Source organism: Diadema antillarum, unplaced genomic scaffold (assembly GCF_040938485.1).
Source record: "Diadema antillarum isolate AM-2024a unplaced genomic scaffold, OU_Dant_1.0 seq00000187_RagTag, whole genome shotgun sequence".
In the NCBI taxonomy this organism is placed as follows: Eukaryota; Metazoa; Echinodermata; class Echinoidea; order Diadematoida; family Diadematidae; genus Diadema; species Diadema antillarum.
This window is the reverse complement of record NW_027271251.1, coordinates 452,284-472,075: the sequence shown is the minus strand read 5'-3', so window position 1 is coordinate 472,075 and position 19,792 is coordinate 452,284. Positions and strand designations below refer to the sequence as shown.

Genomic DNA, 19,792 nt, shown 5'->3' with positions numbered 1-19,792 from the left:
TACATTTCATATTTTTGGACTGTTTAACAAAGCAGTTATTATTGGTTTAAACAGCATCATATGTAAATCAGATGAGGTGATGTGTTTTTACTGACTTCCTTTTCGGAAATGAAACAAACACAGAAAACTTTTTGCTTTTGACTCAAACCCATCAATTATGACTTGCAGAGGCTGTAGAAGGCATGTTTTTAGGATATATGTGTACATACAGTGTACAGTGGTGATGAAGGCATCAACTAATCTAATTTGCATATGCATTCACAACCTTTATCACTGCTTGATGGAAACATGAAGAATTTTGAAATTCAATAGCTTTCTTGCATCAAGTTTTGATGTAAACTCTGTTACTCTGTTCATTTTTTTTTTGTTGTTGACACATTCATTACACTCAACTCAGAAAACAGAGTGGAATTGTACTTTACAGGAAGCTTATACTCTTTGCACATGAACTACAATTGTATAACCTTTCATAATGGTGATGAAGTTAGAGCACATGACTTGGCATCATGTCAATGCTATAAGGTTAGCTACATGCTGTATATGGGTTCATGTTTACAATTTTATGCAACAAATACTGCTCTACACACTGGTGCAGTGTTTAACAATATGACAATAATATCATGAATGCAATCAACATTGCAATAACAACATTGAGCAAATGGAACAGCATAGAGAAATGAATTAAAGATGATACACGAAGAAAAAGACACAGAAAAAAAAGACAGTGACCGAGATGAAAATTTGACAAAGTGATGAGTACAACAATAATGACACCTAAAGGAGTTATAGTAAAACTCAAATTCAGAGGAAAATCATAATTCCTCAGACTTTGAATAACAAATGAGATCCAAATAAGAATACAACGGCATACCATAATCAAGCTAGCTTTTACTTGGAGTAAAATCAAATAAACATGATGGTAGAGGCTTCACTAAAATCAGATCCAAGATAAGAAAATTATGGAATCTTAAAGTTTCAATTTGGTGTTTTGTTTGGTGCACTTTTTTTTTCTTACAAAAGAGTAATATTTATAGCCACCATATGTGCAAATTAGATGAGCTGTTGGGTGCAATCTCCTCACTACTTCCCAGCTGATCCCCACACAGGTCCACAAAATTCCCCTTTTTGACATGAAATTCAAAAGAAAATCGTCTAATCTTTGAAGCAATATTTTGTTGTTTATCAAAGCCAGATGACTATGATTTTCAGGGAAAAGGGGCTTTAGTAGTCAATTTGCTACCAAAACATGATTTTTTTAATTACAATTTTGCACACTCATATCATAGAAAAGCTGTGTGTTGATGACACTACCTCACTTAATCTGCATTAATGGTTGTGACCAACAACTCTGATGAAATTTCTACCAGTCTGTTAAGTGATTAACTCAACCTGGACATGGTGTGGATTTGCACTTTCAGTGATTCCTTACTAGGAAAGAGTAAACGTTTTGCACTGTCAAATGAAGATTAAAGCTATGAATGTTCACTGACAAAAGAAAAAAAATGCAGATTAAGCATGTGTAAAACATTCTTTACAAGGGGAGGAATAGTACTTCAAATATGTTTTGTTCGTATATCTACTTTTTTGTTGCTTCTCATGACATATGGATTTCTCATGATATGAAATTATCCTAAATCTGCTAGTTCCCACCCTCCCCTCCCCTATGAAAATAATGCACAGTCAAGCAGAATCATAACAATTGCATCTTCTTTTATTTTTTTCTATCAATGACTAAACTTGATTTAATGATATCAATTACACATAAAGAGGATAAATAAACAGATGGGAAACAAGATAAACAGGCAGTTTAGACAGAGAGAGATAGAGAGAGTGAGAGAAGGAGATGGGAATGAAGACAGACAACATCTCCTGGAGGAAAGGAGAAAATGTGATATATAGGGATGGTTGCAGCAAGAGAAATAAAGGTACAGAGAGATTATGTTCCAGACATTGGGGGGGGGGGGGGGGGGGGGGGAGAGGGGGTAAGAGGCCACAAAAGAGTGAATATTTACTTTGCCACATGAATTCTTAGCAAACAGATGAATAATCAGCCACAGGGCACAGAAAGACAGTTACATACAATACAGTGGGTGAATTAAACATAGTGCGGACTGGTGCAATGTGTATCCGACATTTTCTGAGAGGAAGAATTCAAACAGGACTTACTCTGCGCAGCGGGCCAGGAGGTTGTATGGACTGGTAGGGTGAGGGAGAACATGTAGAGTACACAGGTCAAATGCAATTAGTTTAAGTCAGAAGTGTCCATGCCCCAATCATGCTGTGTTTTCCACCATAGGTTTTTAATAAATGATAGACATGCACATCCATTCACCACATGCTAAGAGAGACAATTAGAGTGACCTGTCCATCCAGACCGACTGCCCATGGGTTAAATGTCTCACAGCGGAATTGCGCTCTCCTCCAGATTGCTAGCCTTCATATGAGCTCATTTCAATGGACGCAATTAACTCAGAGAAGGACATTATGACCACAGAACGGTCCATTGTTAAGATCAAGAGCCCAGGCATTAGATGTGGCCTGACTTTTTTTTTTCCAATGGAGATGATTGAGTGAGTTTGAATGGAGTAATATTCAGGGAACTCGGGGGAAGCGAGAGAGTGAGCGAGTGAGGGAAAGCATGAGATGGTGATCTGTCATTGGGAATGAAATTCATGGCTTTATCAAATTCAGAGTACTCCATCACCATCATACACCAGGCATATCAATTGCTAACCAATCCATCAGTGATACATACAGTTAGGTTAATATCATATGACTAGATACCCTTTACAGGTGCTAGTAACCACTACTTCCTAAAATCCTTTGATACACAAAGATTTTTTTTTTCACCACTAACAAAATGACAAATGGAAAAAAAGTGCCCATACTCTGCTTGGAGATAAGTCTTCACCCACACTTTCATCAAATCTAGTTGCTTTGAGTGGAGAAGAAATACATGAAACAATGTTCACACTATACATGTTGCTCTATGGGGGGGGGGGGGGGGGGGGAGGTTATTATCTTATGTGGAGTAAGGAACAGTGGTTTATGACAGGGTAGGATATAACTAACCTATTACAAACACTCACATTTTTTTTTTTAATCTCAACATTTTTGATAGTTATCTAATTTTAGCTTGTACATACATGACTATGTTTATCTAAGTATCTATCAAGGTTTCTTTATTGTACATGTCAGAGTTTTCAATGTGCAATTTTAACTCATTGTGAAGTGAACAGCAATTCAATCTGTTGGCTTTGTTTTACAGTATATGCTTTATAAAATCAATAAACAACTTCAATTCCATTTCATTCAACTACTCAAATGAAATTCAGTCAATTACTAAAGCAGTTTTCTTGAGCAGAAGGTGCAATAGATTGAGATGCCTAAAAGTCCCACTGTTGTCATTATGCTTGCCAGATAGCATGCTCAATCAGTCATATAAACCTCATGCACAAATACAGTCGGTCATCAATTTCAGTCCCAGGCAAATATTGGTCTTACCCCGTTGCCATGACAACAAGAGTTCGTGGGTAAACAATTCACAGGGGGGCAACTCCTTCTGGCTCATGCTTCGACTCGTACACACAAACCACAAACTCATGCATACTGGGGAAATGTTATACCACACAGGCATACATGCAGAAGAGAATGTTTAATGTGAGTGTCAGCTCATAATGATAGAAATGTTTATGTCTAAAGTGTTGTGGGTGTGTGTGCGTCGGCAATAAATCTTCTAGCCAGGTTTGCCTTCTACATGTTCTTATCTAACTATGAGTGGGATTAATCCATTTGTAAATTTCCTTTAAAATATTGTGGAGGAAAAAACAAAGATGCTAGCTGGCACCCCATGGTCAATTAAACAAATGATTTTTCTCCTCCCCTCCAACAAATAAATCATGTCTTTTTACCTGACTCCAAACAAAAATACTGTGGAATAAGATATGACTCTCTGCAATGTACCAGGGCTTTGATGATTCATGTACTGGTGTTTGCAAGTCTCTCCAAAAGGAAGGGGTGCACTTATGCTAGGAATCAGTAACTGTAATTAGCTTATTTGAGTTACATGTTGTAAAACCTAAAATAACAGCCAAAGTATCCATACATATGAAAATATAGATTGGGAAAATTTGGGGATTGAGATCATATGATTTGATTGGCATATGATTTACAGCATGGTGCAGTCCATATAAAACATCAAATTTGCATTATGGAAAAGAAATCACCAATAACCCAGAAATGTTTTTCTAATCTTAAATGTTTGCATAGATGTTAAACCTAACAAGAATTTATGCTTCATCTATCCTACATGAGAATATTTCTTGAGTGACATGTCTTGAGCATTTTATGATTCTTCATGGGTCAGTATCTTTTGCAGTCTTGCATTATTTTATTTTTTGCTTTGTTGCTGAATTGCAAATGAATAATGAGGTGCTTCCATGTTAGATGACATCATCAGCTAAGAAACAGAGAGTGTTAACTTCACAGACATTTTAAGGTATTGATACCCTCTGGAGTCTTCATTTATCATGTATTAGTGTAAGGTGTGATTTACTTGTATTTGATTTGCATGAGGAGCACGCTTGAGAAAGAATGGAGAATTCTTCACTGATCACTCAATCAAGTTCTATTCTCCTCCAATCATATATTGTATGAATGGAAAAGGTTTCATGGAAGGACGAAAAAAAAACACAAAAAAACAAAAATGTACGATGACATGTTGGTCTGATTTACTTGATCACATAACTCCCATGAAATGGACAAGTGAGTCATAAAAAGGGGGTGAGAAAATGTTTGCAAAGAAAAGAAAAATTCCTTGATGACTTACTGCTCGTCTTTCTCGCAGCCTGGCTGCCTCAGCAGGGTGGTTGAAGCGAAACATGTTAGTCCTTCCCAGCATAATCACAGCTCCTGGTACGGAGAAACAAAAGAAAAAAAGTTACAAAAGGAAAGACAGCACCTCCATTTATCTATAAAAAGTGCCACAACACACCAATATCGCATCAACATCACACACTGCCATCAAATACAGGACTTTAAAATAGTTACATACTGACTGTTTGTCTGTCTTTTTACTGTTTCTGATAAAGTTTACCTTGACTGAGTTCCACAGGCCTGGTGACATCAAGCCCATTGACGGCACACATTGAGTCCCCTAGAGGGGTGAGGATGACTCGGCCATTTTGATTTGTGATGAGGGCGTGCTCCATCTCCATGTCGGGCCCATAGAGAACTGAAAGATGTCAAAAAGGCAGGACCAGTCACAGGTTAGCAAGGTAAACATACATCTTTAGATACCAAAACTCTCGGAAATGATTGATACTGTAAAACATGATATATTCGCGGCATGAAATTTTCAAGAATTTGAGCCGACAGCCTTTTTTGCGGCATGAAATTTTCGCGAACTGCCACTGGCATTCACTGCACATAGTGTAGACAAGAACTTTCGCGTGCATTCTAATTCCGCGAACTTGGCGCTCACGAAATTCGCGAAATTAAAATGCATGTTAACATTCCTCGTTTTACAGTAACTGCAAATCAGTTTGCTAATAACGACATACAAGTGGATTAAATTACTCTTTTGATTAAAAATGGACTGCAAAATGTGAGATGCAGCAATTAAAAGAGGAAATTTAACAGAGAGCTGCGAGCAATTTCAGACTCCCCAGATCGACAAATCTAAGATGGAGAATCACACAGGCAGTTGGTCTAGTTTGCTGTGTGGTTAACTGCATGTTTTGCATCAGAGGACAAAGAGGGAGAGTATTGTAATAAATTCTTCAAAACATTATTCTCCAACATGCTCAGAACACATGAATGCAGCACAAGAGCCCTTGATTGCGTTTCCATGGAAACAGCTGCACATTAATTCAAAGCTTCAGTTGCTATGCCAACGGCAAGAAGCCGTACAAATATGAACCTCCCAGACAAACAATACTTGGATGGATACTCACCGATATCTTGACGCTCTGGAGCATCCTCTCTGCCTATCTTTGTCTTCCCTTCCTGGAAAGAAAAAATAACAAATTACATTGATTTCACCGTTTTCTCTTCTACTGTCAGTTGAGGCATTCTCATTGTTACGTTTGTATGAATTAAAAAAAGTATCTCATGCACATGTATAGAAGATAAAAACCTCAGAATATCATGTCATTTAAACATAAATCTTTTAAACGTCTATGTGCGTGTATTTCATAACCAACTGTCAGCTACCTAAATTTCCAGAAAATTTTGTGTGATGATAGCAGTCAGCACCATGAGAGTATTTGTAATTTTTACAGCTCAAGCTTGTATTCAGCACAAAGAAATCAAAGTCATCCCTGGATTTCTCTTTCAATCCCTTGAAAACCTAGCACAGCATCAAGTCCTTTTCAGACAGAGTGATACTCTTCATTAGTGATATAAAGTCATTGTAGTGGTCAGAACAGCCCAATGAGGCTACAATGACACCACATTCAGCTGTAGATGTGCCCACCCCCACCCACCCCCTCCCCCCCCAAAAAAAAACACTCCTGTGTTGCCAGTGAAAGTTAGTCCTCTTTAATAAAGACTGTACCTACCTTGAGGTGGTAAAGAATGATACCAGTACTGAGAAGGTCATCGTCCATTCCTATCAGATGAGGTAGTTCAGACTCCACGATGACACCAACACTCTCTTTCCGAATCCCAACGTTGCACTCCTACCATCATACATGCATACACACACAAAACACAGGACCATAATCTTACTGTTCTTCAAATTATGGTTCAAAATGAAATGACTATGAAAAACCCACAATTGGAAATGATGACCATCTACTTAACACAGTGAGACAAAAGGTTGTGTAGTCCCATGAAAGGTTTACATTTGATGCCAAAGTCATTCATTGTTGCTTTTTAAATCTTTTAACGTTAAGATGTGTCAACTCTTCTTTTCAACTTTCATTTCTTGTACCAACTGGATCACATTTTCATCCATAATGTATCCCAATCAAATAGCTGCTGGGAGATATACAATACATGCATAGCCTTGAGATGACAAAAGTATGCATGACAAGCCACATGTGAAAGCTTGACAGTGAAATTATAAACATTGACACGGCAACAAAAAACACACACCCGATTCTACCTGACTCAAATGCCACACCTCTGTAAGCATTACAGCAATGGACATGTCTTCTAAAATGCCATGACCACATCCTGATGTACACTCTCATTCAAATGTTTAACTTTCAGCCCCCATGCCATCTAGATATATTTGTAATATCTTAGACAAACGAACTAAAATATACATAAACCTGACCTCTACACACAGGAACAGGCTGAGATACGTTCTTCAAACAAAGCTGAGAAACCTTTATTTACTTTTGCATAACACCACCTGTATTTGCAGTAGCCATAATGGTTGGGTTCTTACTCATCCCTTTTTTGAGGGTACATTGCCAGTCACACCTTTTCATGACAGGTTAGATCACAAGAGAGAATGGAGAATGAAATATAGTTTATAGTAATGCTGAAGAAGTGCATTATTCTATACTTATACAGTACTATTCATTAGATAGAAAGAAATAGATGTTTGAAACAGGTGCATATATTTATTCAATGCTACCCCCCCCCCCACGCGCGCACACACACACACACACACACACACACACACACACACACACTGCTGCATGCATTCAATGCTAACCCTGCACACAAACAGGTGATTGAATGAGAGAAACGATCACTGTTTCCATTCAAATCAAATGTTCCCACAATATATTGTTTCACCTCATCTCTGAAGACACTTGCAGACTTACAGAGTACATTGTAATGTGCACTACCTCCATCTGCCATTTTTACCTCCGCCAAGGGAGGAGTTTATGTTTTCATTGGCGTTGGTTTGTTTATTTGTTTGTTTGTCTGTGTGCAAAATAACTCAAAAAGTTGTGAACGGATTTGAATGAAACTTACAGGAAAGGTTGAGAATGACACAAGGAACAGACGATTAAATTTTGGTAGTGATCTGGAAATTTTTGTGGATTTCATGAAGGATTTTTGATATTTTGGCAGGTAGGGCCAATAAACTTGGGAGTTCAAGCAGTGCATTTTTGAGGTTTTCATACTTGCACTAAAGTGTGTGCTCTAGTTTCTGCTATAATGAGGCGTGCCGCGCAGCTGGAACTCGATGACGTAACAAAAGGCTTCTATATTGGGAAATCGGGCGATTTTCAGCTTGCATGTACATATGAGTGGAAATCACTGATCTCATTTGGAAAACAAGATCAGTGGTAGAAATGAGCTGCTTGGTGGAGGTCTGTACTCTCAGCTAGAGCACTTCTCTAGCTTGATTTGATTTTCATGGGATTGATCAAAATCATCCGCAGTAAGGCTTCAAAACCCCAAAATATTCAACATAATGCAGGTGGAGAAAACTGGCTCTAACAGTCACACAATCTAGTGAAAGAGACCCATTCAACATAGCTAGGGTTTAAACTTCACCAGCACCTTTAACTGCTCATCATGCATACACAAATTATTATTTCATAAATGCAACACCTCTGCATGAAGAAACCAGATATTATGATCCCCTCGCACCACAATTCATATCTTGCCTTGGCCATTCAAACTTTTTCACATCAGAACAATAAAAGAAAGAAGGAGGAGGAGGAGGAAGAAGAAGAAGAAGAAGAAGAAGAAGAAGAAGAAGAGATAGAAGAGAAGAAGAGGAGGAGGAGAAAGGGGAGGGGTCAAAGGTCATGAGTCACTTGGAACAGACCTGCATGATGCGTGCTGCATCCCTCCACTTCTCTACCCAAGCTTCCGTCAGTTGGTCCACCCTCTGCTCATTCTCCTGCAGCATGCGACAGATGTTCTGGTCCTGGATCAGTGATGCTTGTGAGCTGGCCTGTGATGCACATGAAATTAAAGTATTAGTACATAGTTGGGCCCCAAATAAGTTTTAAGCAATTTTAATAAAGTATGTCATGTACAGTGTATATATTCACAGAAGGATAGTGACATATTTTGGTCTAGTAAGTGTTTATTAGTGATATTTCACAGGGCTGCACACCAACCCATTTTTTCTTCTGGTCCAACCTGTCTGTCAGATCAGAAGGTCACCCACTTTTTCAATTTTTTACTTGGTCCATTCCTGAAAATGTTACTGGTCTGAAAGTGATTTTTACTGGTCAGGGACCACCGGACCAGTGCTAGTGTGCAGCGCTGTATTTCATAAATTAACCTGTAACACACATTCAATTTGAGATATAACAGTATTCATGCTTTGGTTATACACAATATACTGTTGCCTGTGACTTTGGCAGACTTACATGTACTAAATGTACAATCAGAAATACCCACTTGTAGGACACAAGTAGAAACAACTTAGCATCAGTTAATTCTGTAAACATTATGGAAGCTGTCACCAGACATATTTAATCTGTGCGCTGTATCTGATTCAAATTGAGGTTAACACTCACATAGTTACCATGGCTATAGCTTATATACCAGCAATCAATTGGGAGTTCTCTGGCTACTGCCATATTTGTAACAGCAGTTACAGCAACCAATAATGACTGTAAACATCTCTCTAAAACAAACCACTCAATCAGTGATTAAATAAGTACTGAGCCCAAAGGGCATTGCAAGAATCATCACTTCTTCTAAATCTGAGAAAAGTAGCGATTTTTCAGAACAGAAAACAGCTGATGAGTTTTCTTGCAGGGCTATCTTGCAGCTTTCGAGTGATGGATCGAGCATTTGCTGAAAAATTTATCAAAAAAAAAAAAAAAACCCTCCATTTCCTGCCAGTTCATCAAATTATAAATATGTGCAACTGTTAATACTCTGTCAAGATTTCAACATATCCCACAAGATTGCAACATATTTGTGTATTATGGTACCACTCTGAGCAACATATCTCTACAAAATGGTATACATTGCTTTTGATTACTCAACATGATATACATACATAAAAACTCACACAGCACATACACACATATTTACTCACACACACACTATATAATCATATATATCACACTTTGTTCTTGGTAAGTTTAATTCTTACAAACAAGCATAATTTGAATTATCACTCTAATATTGTCCCATATTTTAGGAAGGATAAGGGGTACACAAATAATGAGCAGGAAAGGCAAAAGAGAACCTTGCATGAATGTTCACAGCTCTGTGAAATACCGTATTATGCAAACAAACCTAGCTCTCGCTCTACAGACAACATAAAACCAATGTATCATGAACAAATTCCCATGTTTTGTGTTGAATCAATGATAAATTTCACATAGTAATACATATGACAATCATAGGCAAATAAGGTACACTGTAACTACCCCCCCCCCCCCTTAAATAGTGCTGCTTGTCTCATCAATTTAGCTCCGAAATAAATCAACAAAGTTCTCAGTTTTTTGCCAGCTCAAATTTTATAGATGTATTCCACTGACAGCCATGGTGTTTGCATAAAAATGATAGCACCTTTTCCATCACATTTTCCTACAACAGACACAATGCACGTCTTGTCTGTGTGCATGTACAGTGCGAATAAGGGAAGATTACTAAATGGCCATCTTACCAGACTTGCACTGTTGAGGAGCATCTTCAGCCGGTTAATTTCCTCCCTCAGCTCACGGATCAGCCTCACGTTTCGGTCCTGGGGGTTGGGGGGAAATTGGTGGAGAAAGATGGTGCCATGAGCCCTTCGTCTCATCCTAGACAACAATGCACTTTCACCCGTCACAACAACAACAACGGAGCGCTACATAAAATTTCACACTGGCTGACGGTCATGTCTGTCAATACCCAGTGTGCTCATGTATGATGCAAGGAGGAGATTGCATATTCCAGGGAGGCTCAACAGGCACCACATTTCCTAGCAACAGGCAGCGAATGGAAAACGTAAACCACAAAGAACACCACCCATAATGCAGGGATGTGTAAATGATACATCAGGGTAATGGTTGATGCCCTAGATACAAGGCTATGCACTTATGCATGGCACCTCGTGCAAGAGTCTCCAATGGCAGGCATAAATAGCCAGCTTGTATTACAATGGGCTGCATGCATGGCCGCCTAAAGATGTTGAGATTGTTTTACTATAGAGGTTATTTGTCATAGATATGCTATCTTGGAGGCCCTGGTCAGGGCATACGAAACCAAAGCATTCTCCAAAATCTAATTGCAGACAAGTCAGTGACACTGTTTTCATCCCTCCTAAGCCCTGGGCACACAAATATAGAAGGTTCAGCCCGGCCAGATGAGATATGTACCCAAAGACACGTCACTGATGGAATGGATGATAAGGACAAGAACCCTTGAGGAGATCAATGAATCATATAATCTTTTTATATCTCAATAATATTATAATCTCTTTAAAATAAAGTGACACTACTTACAGAATTTCAGTATGTTTTTTTTTTTTTGAAGGAAAAATATAGTTTTGAATTTTATGAGCTGAAAAACAATCACTCTTTCTCTCTACATCATACATACATCCTACAGTCTTGGGCAACAATTCATCTCAATTTCTCATAATCATACTGTAATGTAGTTTACAGTATTGTGAAAAACAAATTATTATTATTATTATTATTATTATTATTATTATTATCATCATCATTATTATTATCATTATTACTATCATTATTATTATAATTATTACTATTATCATTGTTATTATTATATGTTATCTCCTTGCAAATAAAGAAAAATAATACTTTCATACAGTAAAGCATTGGCAACCAAATACAAGCATCCATAATCCAGTCTGTTAAATGCATGGTGCACTTGAACAAACAAATGTTACATGATTTTTATTAAACTTTATTCACTAAAAGCATGATATCATAACATCCGTCATCCCAGTACTGATATCTTAACCCGTTGAGGATGGTTTGATTTTGCTACAACACGCATTTCCCATAGACACCTACCTCAGTATAGTCGGGACTTGTCCTCAATGGGTTAAAGTTACATATGAATAACCCCTTGCATATCCCTCCTACCCTCACCCCCAAAATACACACCCAAAGAAAACACATGTTGACTAAAGATATACGATCTCCTGTCTTATGTCATTTCATACAAATTGTTCCCCTACACAATGAAAGCATGAATAGTAATATTGATTCGCACTGCTGCTTTTGTGGACTTACCCAGTAGGAATCAAAGGAAATATTGATACAACTCTTTGTACAAACACTCCCCTGAAAAATAGCTCTTGCTTTCTGTAATACGAAATGTTCAAATATCTATTCCTGATCTGAATATTGCTATAAAGCCCACTTAGAGTAAATCCATATAATGATGCACAGTGACATGCAAAGCATACCAGGCTATGGGCCTGGATGTGGGTCAAGGAGCAATGGTAACCCCCCCCCCCCCCCCACCTCCCCCAGCATGGTAACTACAGTTGAACCTCTCGTATCCAGACAAGTCGGGACCGGGGCTCATCCGGATAAGGGATTTGGCCGGATACGGGAGACTCAATGCTTTATACATGTACATTATACATACACATGTACTGATGTAGCCCATTGTAGTACCACATGTAGTAATGTGTATACTGCAACCTTTTCATTGTTACATTTGGGGATGTTTCGGGATGTTGAAATGTCTGAAGGTAAGCAATTTGGAAGGAAATTTGATGCAATGTATGTTAATCATATTGGAAGTAATATGTAATTCATGTGTGTTTGGGTAGGAGTTCTCAAGGAGTTGGGAATCCCCCTTTCTCCCCGTAATTATTAAAAAAAAAATCATGGCGAGATTGCGTCCGGATAATAGAGAGATCCGGATAAAGGGAGGCCGGATAATAGAGGTTCAACTGTACCACAAAACTATAATGCCTGGCCACTTTAAAATGAGTGTTAAAGGACAAGTTCACCTTCATAGACATGTGGGTTGAGTGAATGCAGCAATATTAGTAGAATACATCAGTGAGAGTTTGAGAAAAATCGGACAATCCGTTCAAAAGTTATGAATTTTTAACGTTTCTGCTCAGTCACGGCTGGATGAGAAGACTACTATAGCTTGTGATGTCACATGTGTACAACGGTATAAAGAAAGTATAAAGAAAATTCAACTTATTTTCACTTTTCTCGTATAACAAAAGAACACTCAGCTTCTCTCTTTCAGAAGGCAAGGGGAATAATATTTTCCTTAACATACATCAGTAACAAGTTCAAGGAGTGTGCACTTTATTCAAAAAGTAAAGTTTTGTGAAATTCTTTTTTATTTTCCTTATATCGTTGTATGCATGTGACATCACACACTGTAGTAGTCTTCTCATCCAGCAGTGATTGCGCAGATACTTTAAAAATTCATAACTTTTGAATTGAATGTCAGATTTTCCTCAAACTTTCACTGATGTGTTCTACTAATATTGTTGCATTCACTCAATCCATATTTATATGACGGTGGACTTGTCCTTTAAAAACAGTAACATACACAACCTCCCCCCCAAAAAAAAAAAAAAAAAAAAAAAATCCAACAACAACACATATATAAACAACCCCCAAAACATGTATGCAATGAATAATACTCAATTTCACAGTTTAATGGATGAAAACTTCTTTAAAGTGGTTGGAAAAAAGAAATCCATTTCTGTTCATTAGTAATTACTTTATCAACAACAACAACAAAAAATGTAGAAAGAGTAAAAAAGAAAAGTATACACACTTTGCAAGGGAAGAATCACAGAAACGTATATCACAACAATTTAATAAAAAAAAAATAAAACATGTAAATTCTGAAGTATGCATCTCTTTACCTACTCAATACAAAAATGCTGAATATACATGCCATTCTATGATCTTAGATCATTCTGAAACTGTTACCTATAAACATGAATCATTGTCAATGTAGAATAACAACACATAGCATGGATAGGCATATAATGTACACTGCAAAACATAACTCAACCAGGATTAGTTTTATGAAGATTTAAGAACAGGTTCCAGAGAAAATTTCTTTTTTAGACATAGAATCATCTTCAGCACAATCAAATACCAGTGAAACAAGTAAACCAGTAAGAGCTGACTGGACAAGGAAGCAGTAATATTTCGTCACGATACATGTATCCTCAAATCTGTTTGTTGTTAATGCAGGTATAATTCCCAGCAGCCACTTACATTATGATCTTTTATATTACACACTTTGTAGAAAAATCGCTACAATTAATCTCAAAACCAATCTCATCTATTAACTAGAATGACACTGAGAAATTTCCTGCTTTCAAGATTTCAAACAGGAACAACAATAAAGGGATAATACATCACTGAAACTATCCCCCCCCCCCCCCAGTCAAACCAATACTACATGTCCAGTCTGTCCTATCCTGAAATGACATCATGATAATATACATAACACACCCATTCAGTCGCATCCTTTCGGACACATACCACCGACCTGCATTATCCAGCACTGACCGCTGACATCTTTTTACTTTTGCACATATGTCAATAAATGCAGATGATCAAACGAAAGAAGGGCAGCATACCTCATTGATGATTGGTTGGTTGACGATGTGCTTGGCTCGCCGTGCGTACCTCAATGTGCTCATGGTCTCATTGTAGTGAATGGAAGCTGGGGAGATTGCTGGGTAACCATGATAAAAAGAGAAAATACTTAGAAGAATACTGTGACCACAGTAAAATATCAGCAGAACACAAGATTTATAATTATGTGCATGCTTCAGGCTTACTGCCTGTTTTATGGACTTAGACTACGAAAAATACTCAAATACATATTCAAAATGGATACAAGAGTTTGACAAGTGTTTCACTGATGGTAATGGTACAAATAGTATTGTCAAGAAAGACACATCATTTACAACTTTTTCCATGTACAAGACCACGTATATAATTTTGGCGAGTGAAGCACAGAGCATTGGCTTTATGCAGTGAGAAAATGGTATGTTTGAAATGATAATGACTAAATTGATTAAAATGAGCACCAAAACCAAGAAATGTACCAGCCACTATGACTTACACCCCTGAGACTTTATCTTTTAATCAAACAGGGGGAATATAGAAACTATTTCTGGAATCATTACTGGATCATAATCATAAACTTTGGTATAAATTTTGGTCAAGTTCTTATCACAACTTCACATTTAAGGCAAAAGTACTTTTAGCATGCACCACTCAACTTTCACACTGAGAAGCCCAAAACAAGAATCCACAGAAAAGACCCTAAACATTCATAATTTCATGTGATACTCTAAGGAAGCTATACATACATATCCCATGTCATAACATACACGAATCCTTGCATTTTGCAGAAGACAGTCAAGTTCCAAACACTGCATTGCCAATCACGCTGATCCAATCACACTGATCCAAAAGTGCAGCGAGTCTTGCTGTTTCTTTGCCACCTTTTTTCCAGTGAAGAGTCTCAAGCAGCACATACACACACATCACGTCACACACTTTCCATACCAGAAAGAATTCTTACCATGTTCCCCCTTCTCCTGGACAAACATCACACACGCTGGCAGCAGAAAAGGTGTTACGTTCACACTGAGCCACTAACAATCACAAGAGCTTCAGGGGAAATTCGTGGTCCTTTATCCCCTTGTTACGAGGGAACAATTAGCCAGCGATTGTCAGAACTGTTAAGACCAATCCTTTCAATTAAAGGACCTTGCTGTAATTGACTCAAGCAAATGGGACTGAGCCAGTGTAGCAGACTCTGAGACAAGTGGGTTGGCTCCTTTTGAATACATGACAAAGGGAGGCATGCACTTGAGAATTGACAATTATTCCAGCTGCATGCTCCTTGCTTTGTGTAAAGGTGGTAATGAACAGCCAAGATGCCAGAGATGCCATTGTACCCTTCTCACTCTGACATTGGAGGAAGGGGAACATGCCATTGATGTTACACTCTTTGATGTCAGAGGTAGGGCAATTCCGTATGGGAAGGGCAAAAACAGCAAAATTCAAAGTCAAGTAAATGCTCAGAAATTAAAGTTTCCCGTACAGACGGATTGTTGTATTTACGGAAACAAAAAACCCTTTTCCAATAACTTTCCTCGTTTTTGTTGTACACACTTCTAAAGTTGGAAGACTATTTATTGTATTTATCTAAAATTTACAATATTAAATGAAAATTTAAAATGAAACAACTTAAATATCTCTCTGCTTTATCCATACTTCCACATCTTTCTTCCTATGCTTCAACAATCACATTTAATGAATCATTCAGTCACTCTCATTATGATATTTTTTTGAGAAATTTTCAAAATCTACTGACAAATTGACGTAATTCCGTTACCATAAAATTGAAAAAAGTTTTCTCCTGAACAAACTAATCACTGATTTTTTCTCCCCTTGTAAATTTTTTCTCTACATGTGACTCACTGAAAAGTCACAAAACATTTTGTGAAATATCTCCTTCAGTTCTTCTGTAATTGTGGTAACGGAATTACATAGTAACGGAATTACACGCACATCTAGTATGGAAGAGAATGACATATCCTACTTTTGTGCCAATATGTATGTGAACTGTTCATGAAATAGCTTCAGGGCATTATTATTGAGCTTAACAGTGTTAGTGATTGGCAGTAAAGGAGTGAAAGTTGAAATATGTGTATGGTATGATACACTGACATGACTCAGCATACAGTACTTAGCTGGATGCCTCTGACAGTGAGTCCTAACATCAGGGTACATGCTTGACAAGACTTCTTGTGCTGAAAGTCTCCTCCCCTCTTTCACCTTTTCTCATACATTTGTACAAGAACTACATGGAGACTGTGCTAACTGATAACTTAATAAGGTTTCCTACAGTTACTCATTCTCAAATGTTAAAAATCATACTGAATTCTGAGATATCAATGTATATTTTCTTGCTAAAAAGTCTCATGGTTTCATACAAAATCTTAAGTATAGTGATGAGGGACTGTTGAATAGGTGTGATGCAGCATAAATTGAACAAAGGTTAGGAAGAAGAGGAAGGACATAAAATGTCTTTAAAAGGAAAAGAGAGCACTGATACTGACAGAGAGAAATGAACAGGATAATTTTTGTGAGGAAAGATCAAGAATTTAAGAGTTTAAGGATCATACACAATGTGATAGAAGTCATTACTTGACACGGGATGCCCACTGAATGTGACACCTTTGATCTTTCTGTATGCTAAAGGCTTTATTAAGTCGATAGTTTGACCTTTTATTGAACATGTCCTGTTTTCATCCTCAAGTGCTTTATCTTTAATGGTAAGTGTGTGACTATGACCTTCTTTCATCTGTTTCGTAGATCTTTCCTCCACAGAGACATGTATTTTGATTTTCACACCTATTTGATACAGAGCATCTGCTACCCTTTGAAATTTGTTCTTTAATCCTTTCTTTTTAAAAGGAATAAAAACAAAAACACCATTTGTGATGAACATTTACCCAGTCAGTAATTGCGATACAGCTCTAAAATGTAACATTTAGGCCTATACTTCCCGTCCTAAGAATATTTTAGATATTTAAGTCAATGGGCTTCTGCCTCTTCCTTTACTCTTCATGTTACCATTTGCTTTACAATCCAGTTTACTTTCATACAAGTGCCATTACAGTGTATTATATAATTTGCTTTCAGGCAGTCAAAATACAACTTACTGCAAAAGAGAAGATGCAGACTTCTTGTGAGTAAATATATATGGCAACACTCAGGATGAGAAAATAGACAAAGTCAAAGAAGAAAGACAGAGACAGGAAACTTGTAAGAAATGTATAGGCCAAGTCATGATGATTATGTTTCTGAAGACGTCATTTGGAAATTTTGTGTGGTCAGAAGTAAATACTAACATCATTCATAGGTTGATTAATCTAACTCTAACACAGTGAGCTGCAGATGGATAAAAGAGGCCCTCTTACCTTTCTATATATTAACAGAATTTGGTGGACTCACTCTTATGGTTCAAAAAGTTGTAGTTTGTTAAAGTTATTTTGCTGTTTTCTATTTCCTTTTAGTCTAGTTCATTTTATTTTGGTGGGCTTAAGTAGGACTTACACTGTAAGGGAATTATCAAATTATGCACTACATTACTGTATATACCACTATTACCAGGGGGCAACTTCAGCTATTAGTAAAATGTCACAAGTTTTTAGTGATTAATATATGCCACAACATATAGATGATAATGATTAAGCACTGGTGCAGTACCATAATCATAAGAAAATTTTCTTTTCAATTTACGATTGAATTGTAATTTGTTATATTTGTCATTGAACCACAACAGCATCTTTTCACTTAACAAATTAAAAGTTTCAAGCATCCTTAGTGTTCATCCTTAACATTAAACATTGTGTTCAATGATGAGGCTGCACACTGTGCTCTTGCACTGTAAATTGGCACTTTATGATTTAGATTTAAATTCATTGTCAATCCGGACAGGTTTTTATTATTTTCTTATGCATGTGCACATAATATTTATGTACAATACTTGTAAGTAATTCACACATATTGTCAATTATTGGTATATTTAGGAAGAAGAAAACAGAGAAATCTGTCTTGCATGATATCAACAAAAGAAATACAAGAAAATTTGAGTATTGTTGACTGGATTTATAGAATTGTACTTGTGTAGGGCTATTCTAGCGTAATTCCGTTACCGTGTGTCTTAGATGTCATTTACCTGCAGAGTGTGAAATTCTTAACTTGAAAGTAGACAAATTTTGATGGATGTGGTACTTAGAAGTTACGAGATCTTGATTGACATAGTTACAACTTCAAATCACGGTCATTAGCATGAACATTTTGTTTTTTTTTAAATAAAAACTCATTTGGCACCTATACACTTGTAGCAGTTCAAGGTCAAAGGCTAGAGAGTACTTATTTAGTGGTTATATTATAGCTAAAGGCATAAACAATCTTTATCAAGACATTTCAGAATACACGAGTACCAAGAATGTGTATTCTTTCCAGTGTATTTCAGAAGGCGTAATTCCGTTACCATTTGTGTAATTCCGTTACCACTGACTTTACAGGGAAAAAGCCTGCTGCTTGGAAAATGTGATGAAATATTTGAAAAACAATACAACTATATTGAAGTTGACACAATCAAAGATGAAATCAGACAACAACCTACAGTGTATGTGTTATAGATTTCAGAGAAACAACTCCCAAAGTCAGAGTTGAAGTTGTGACTAAATTTTCTGGTAATTCCGTTACCATCGCACATAGACCTCCTTTGTAACCACCCAAGTGAGAACATTTAACAAATTTGTATTTGGGGTGATAGTGTGCGTACCTCTGCATCTTTTAAATGTATCAAGAGAAGGCAAAGTAATCAATCCCGTATACAGGGTGAAAGAATATGAGCCAAAATTCTCTGATTTGTAATTCCGTTACCGCGGAATTGCCCGGTATCATTGCAACATTAACTTTGTCTATACCATCCATGGCCAACTTGTTTGTATAATTTTCAGTGGTGGTGGTGTGAGATGGTGAAACTGAGAAGGTTGAAGGGGGAACCATATCCTAGAATTTTGACATTCAAAGTCATATCACTATCATTTCACACATTGAGTGCACAGTAGGTGCTGCAGATTGGTATATTAATACATTCAAATCTTAATTCTATGAATATCCCCCCCCCCTTGGTGGCACATTACTAGTAATCAATTCACCTGTTCCCATGGAATACAGTTCATTGCTAAGAATCCACTTTGGTGATATGTTAGGTAAGCCTTGGGTAAGTTTTCTTCTAGTCATTAACAACACATGCTTTCCATTTTGATGTTACTAAACCCATCTACTGATGGATAACACAAGAAGTGCTGCAAACATTTTGTATGCATCATCGATACCACACTCATCCTATCATT

The 19,792-nt window shown here is 37.1% G+C and overlaps 1 protein-coding gene across 1 annotated transcript in view; it reads right to left on the bottom strand.

The window, feature by feature from the left end:
* Positions 1-19,792, bottom strand: part of LOC139728616 (uncharacterized) — a 116,173-nt gene that overhangs the window by 40,681 nt on the left and 55,700 nt on the right. Inside the window, exons 12-19 of the mRNA XM_071639557.1 lie at positions 14,474-14,571; positions 10,550-10,627; positions 8,741-8,869; positions 6,561-6,680; positions 5,955-6,006; positions 5,096-5,233; positions 4,829-4,911; positions 2,167-2,196 (exon numbers count right to left, since the gene is read on the bottom strand). Of these exons, the coding sequence (XP_071495658.1) occupies positions 2,167-2,196; positions 4,829-4,911; positions 5,096-5,233; positions 5,955-6,006; positions 6,561-6,680; positions 8,741-8,869; positions 10,550-10,627; positions 14,474-14,571 (728 nt within the window). The remainder of the gene's footprint in view (positions 1-2,166; positions 2,197-4,828; positions 4,912-5,095; positions 5,234-5,954; positions 6,007-6,560; positions 6,681-8,740; positions 8,870-10,549; positions 10,628-14,473; positions 14,572-19,792) is intronic.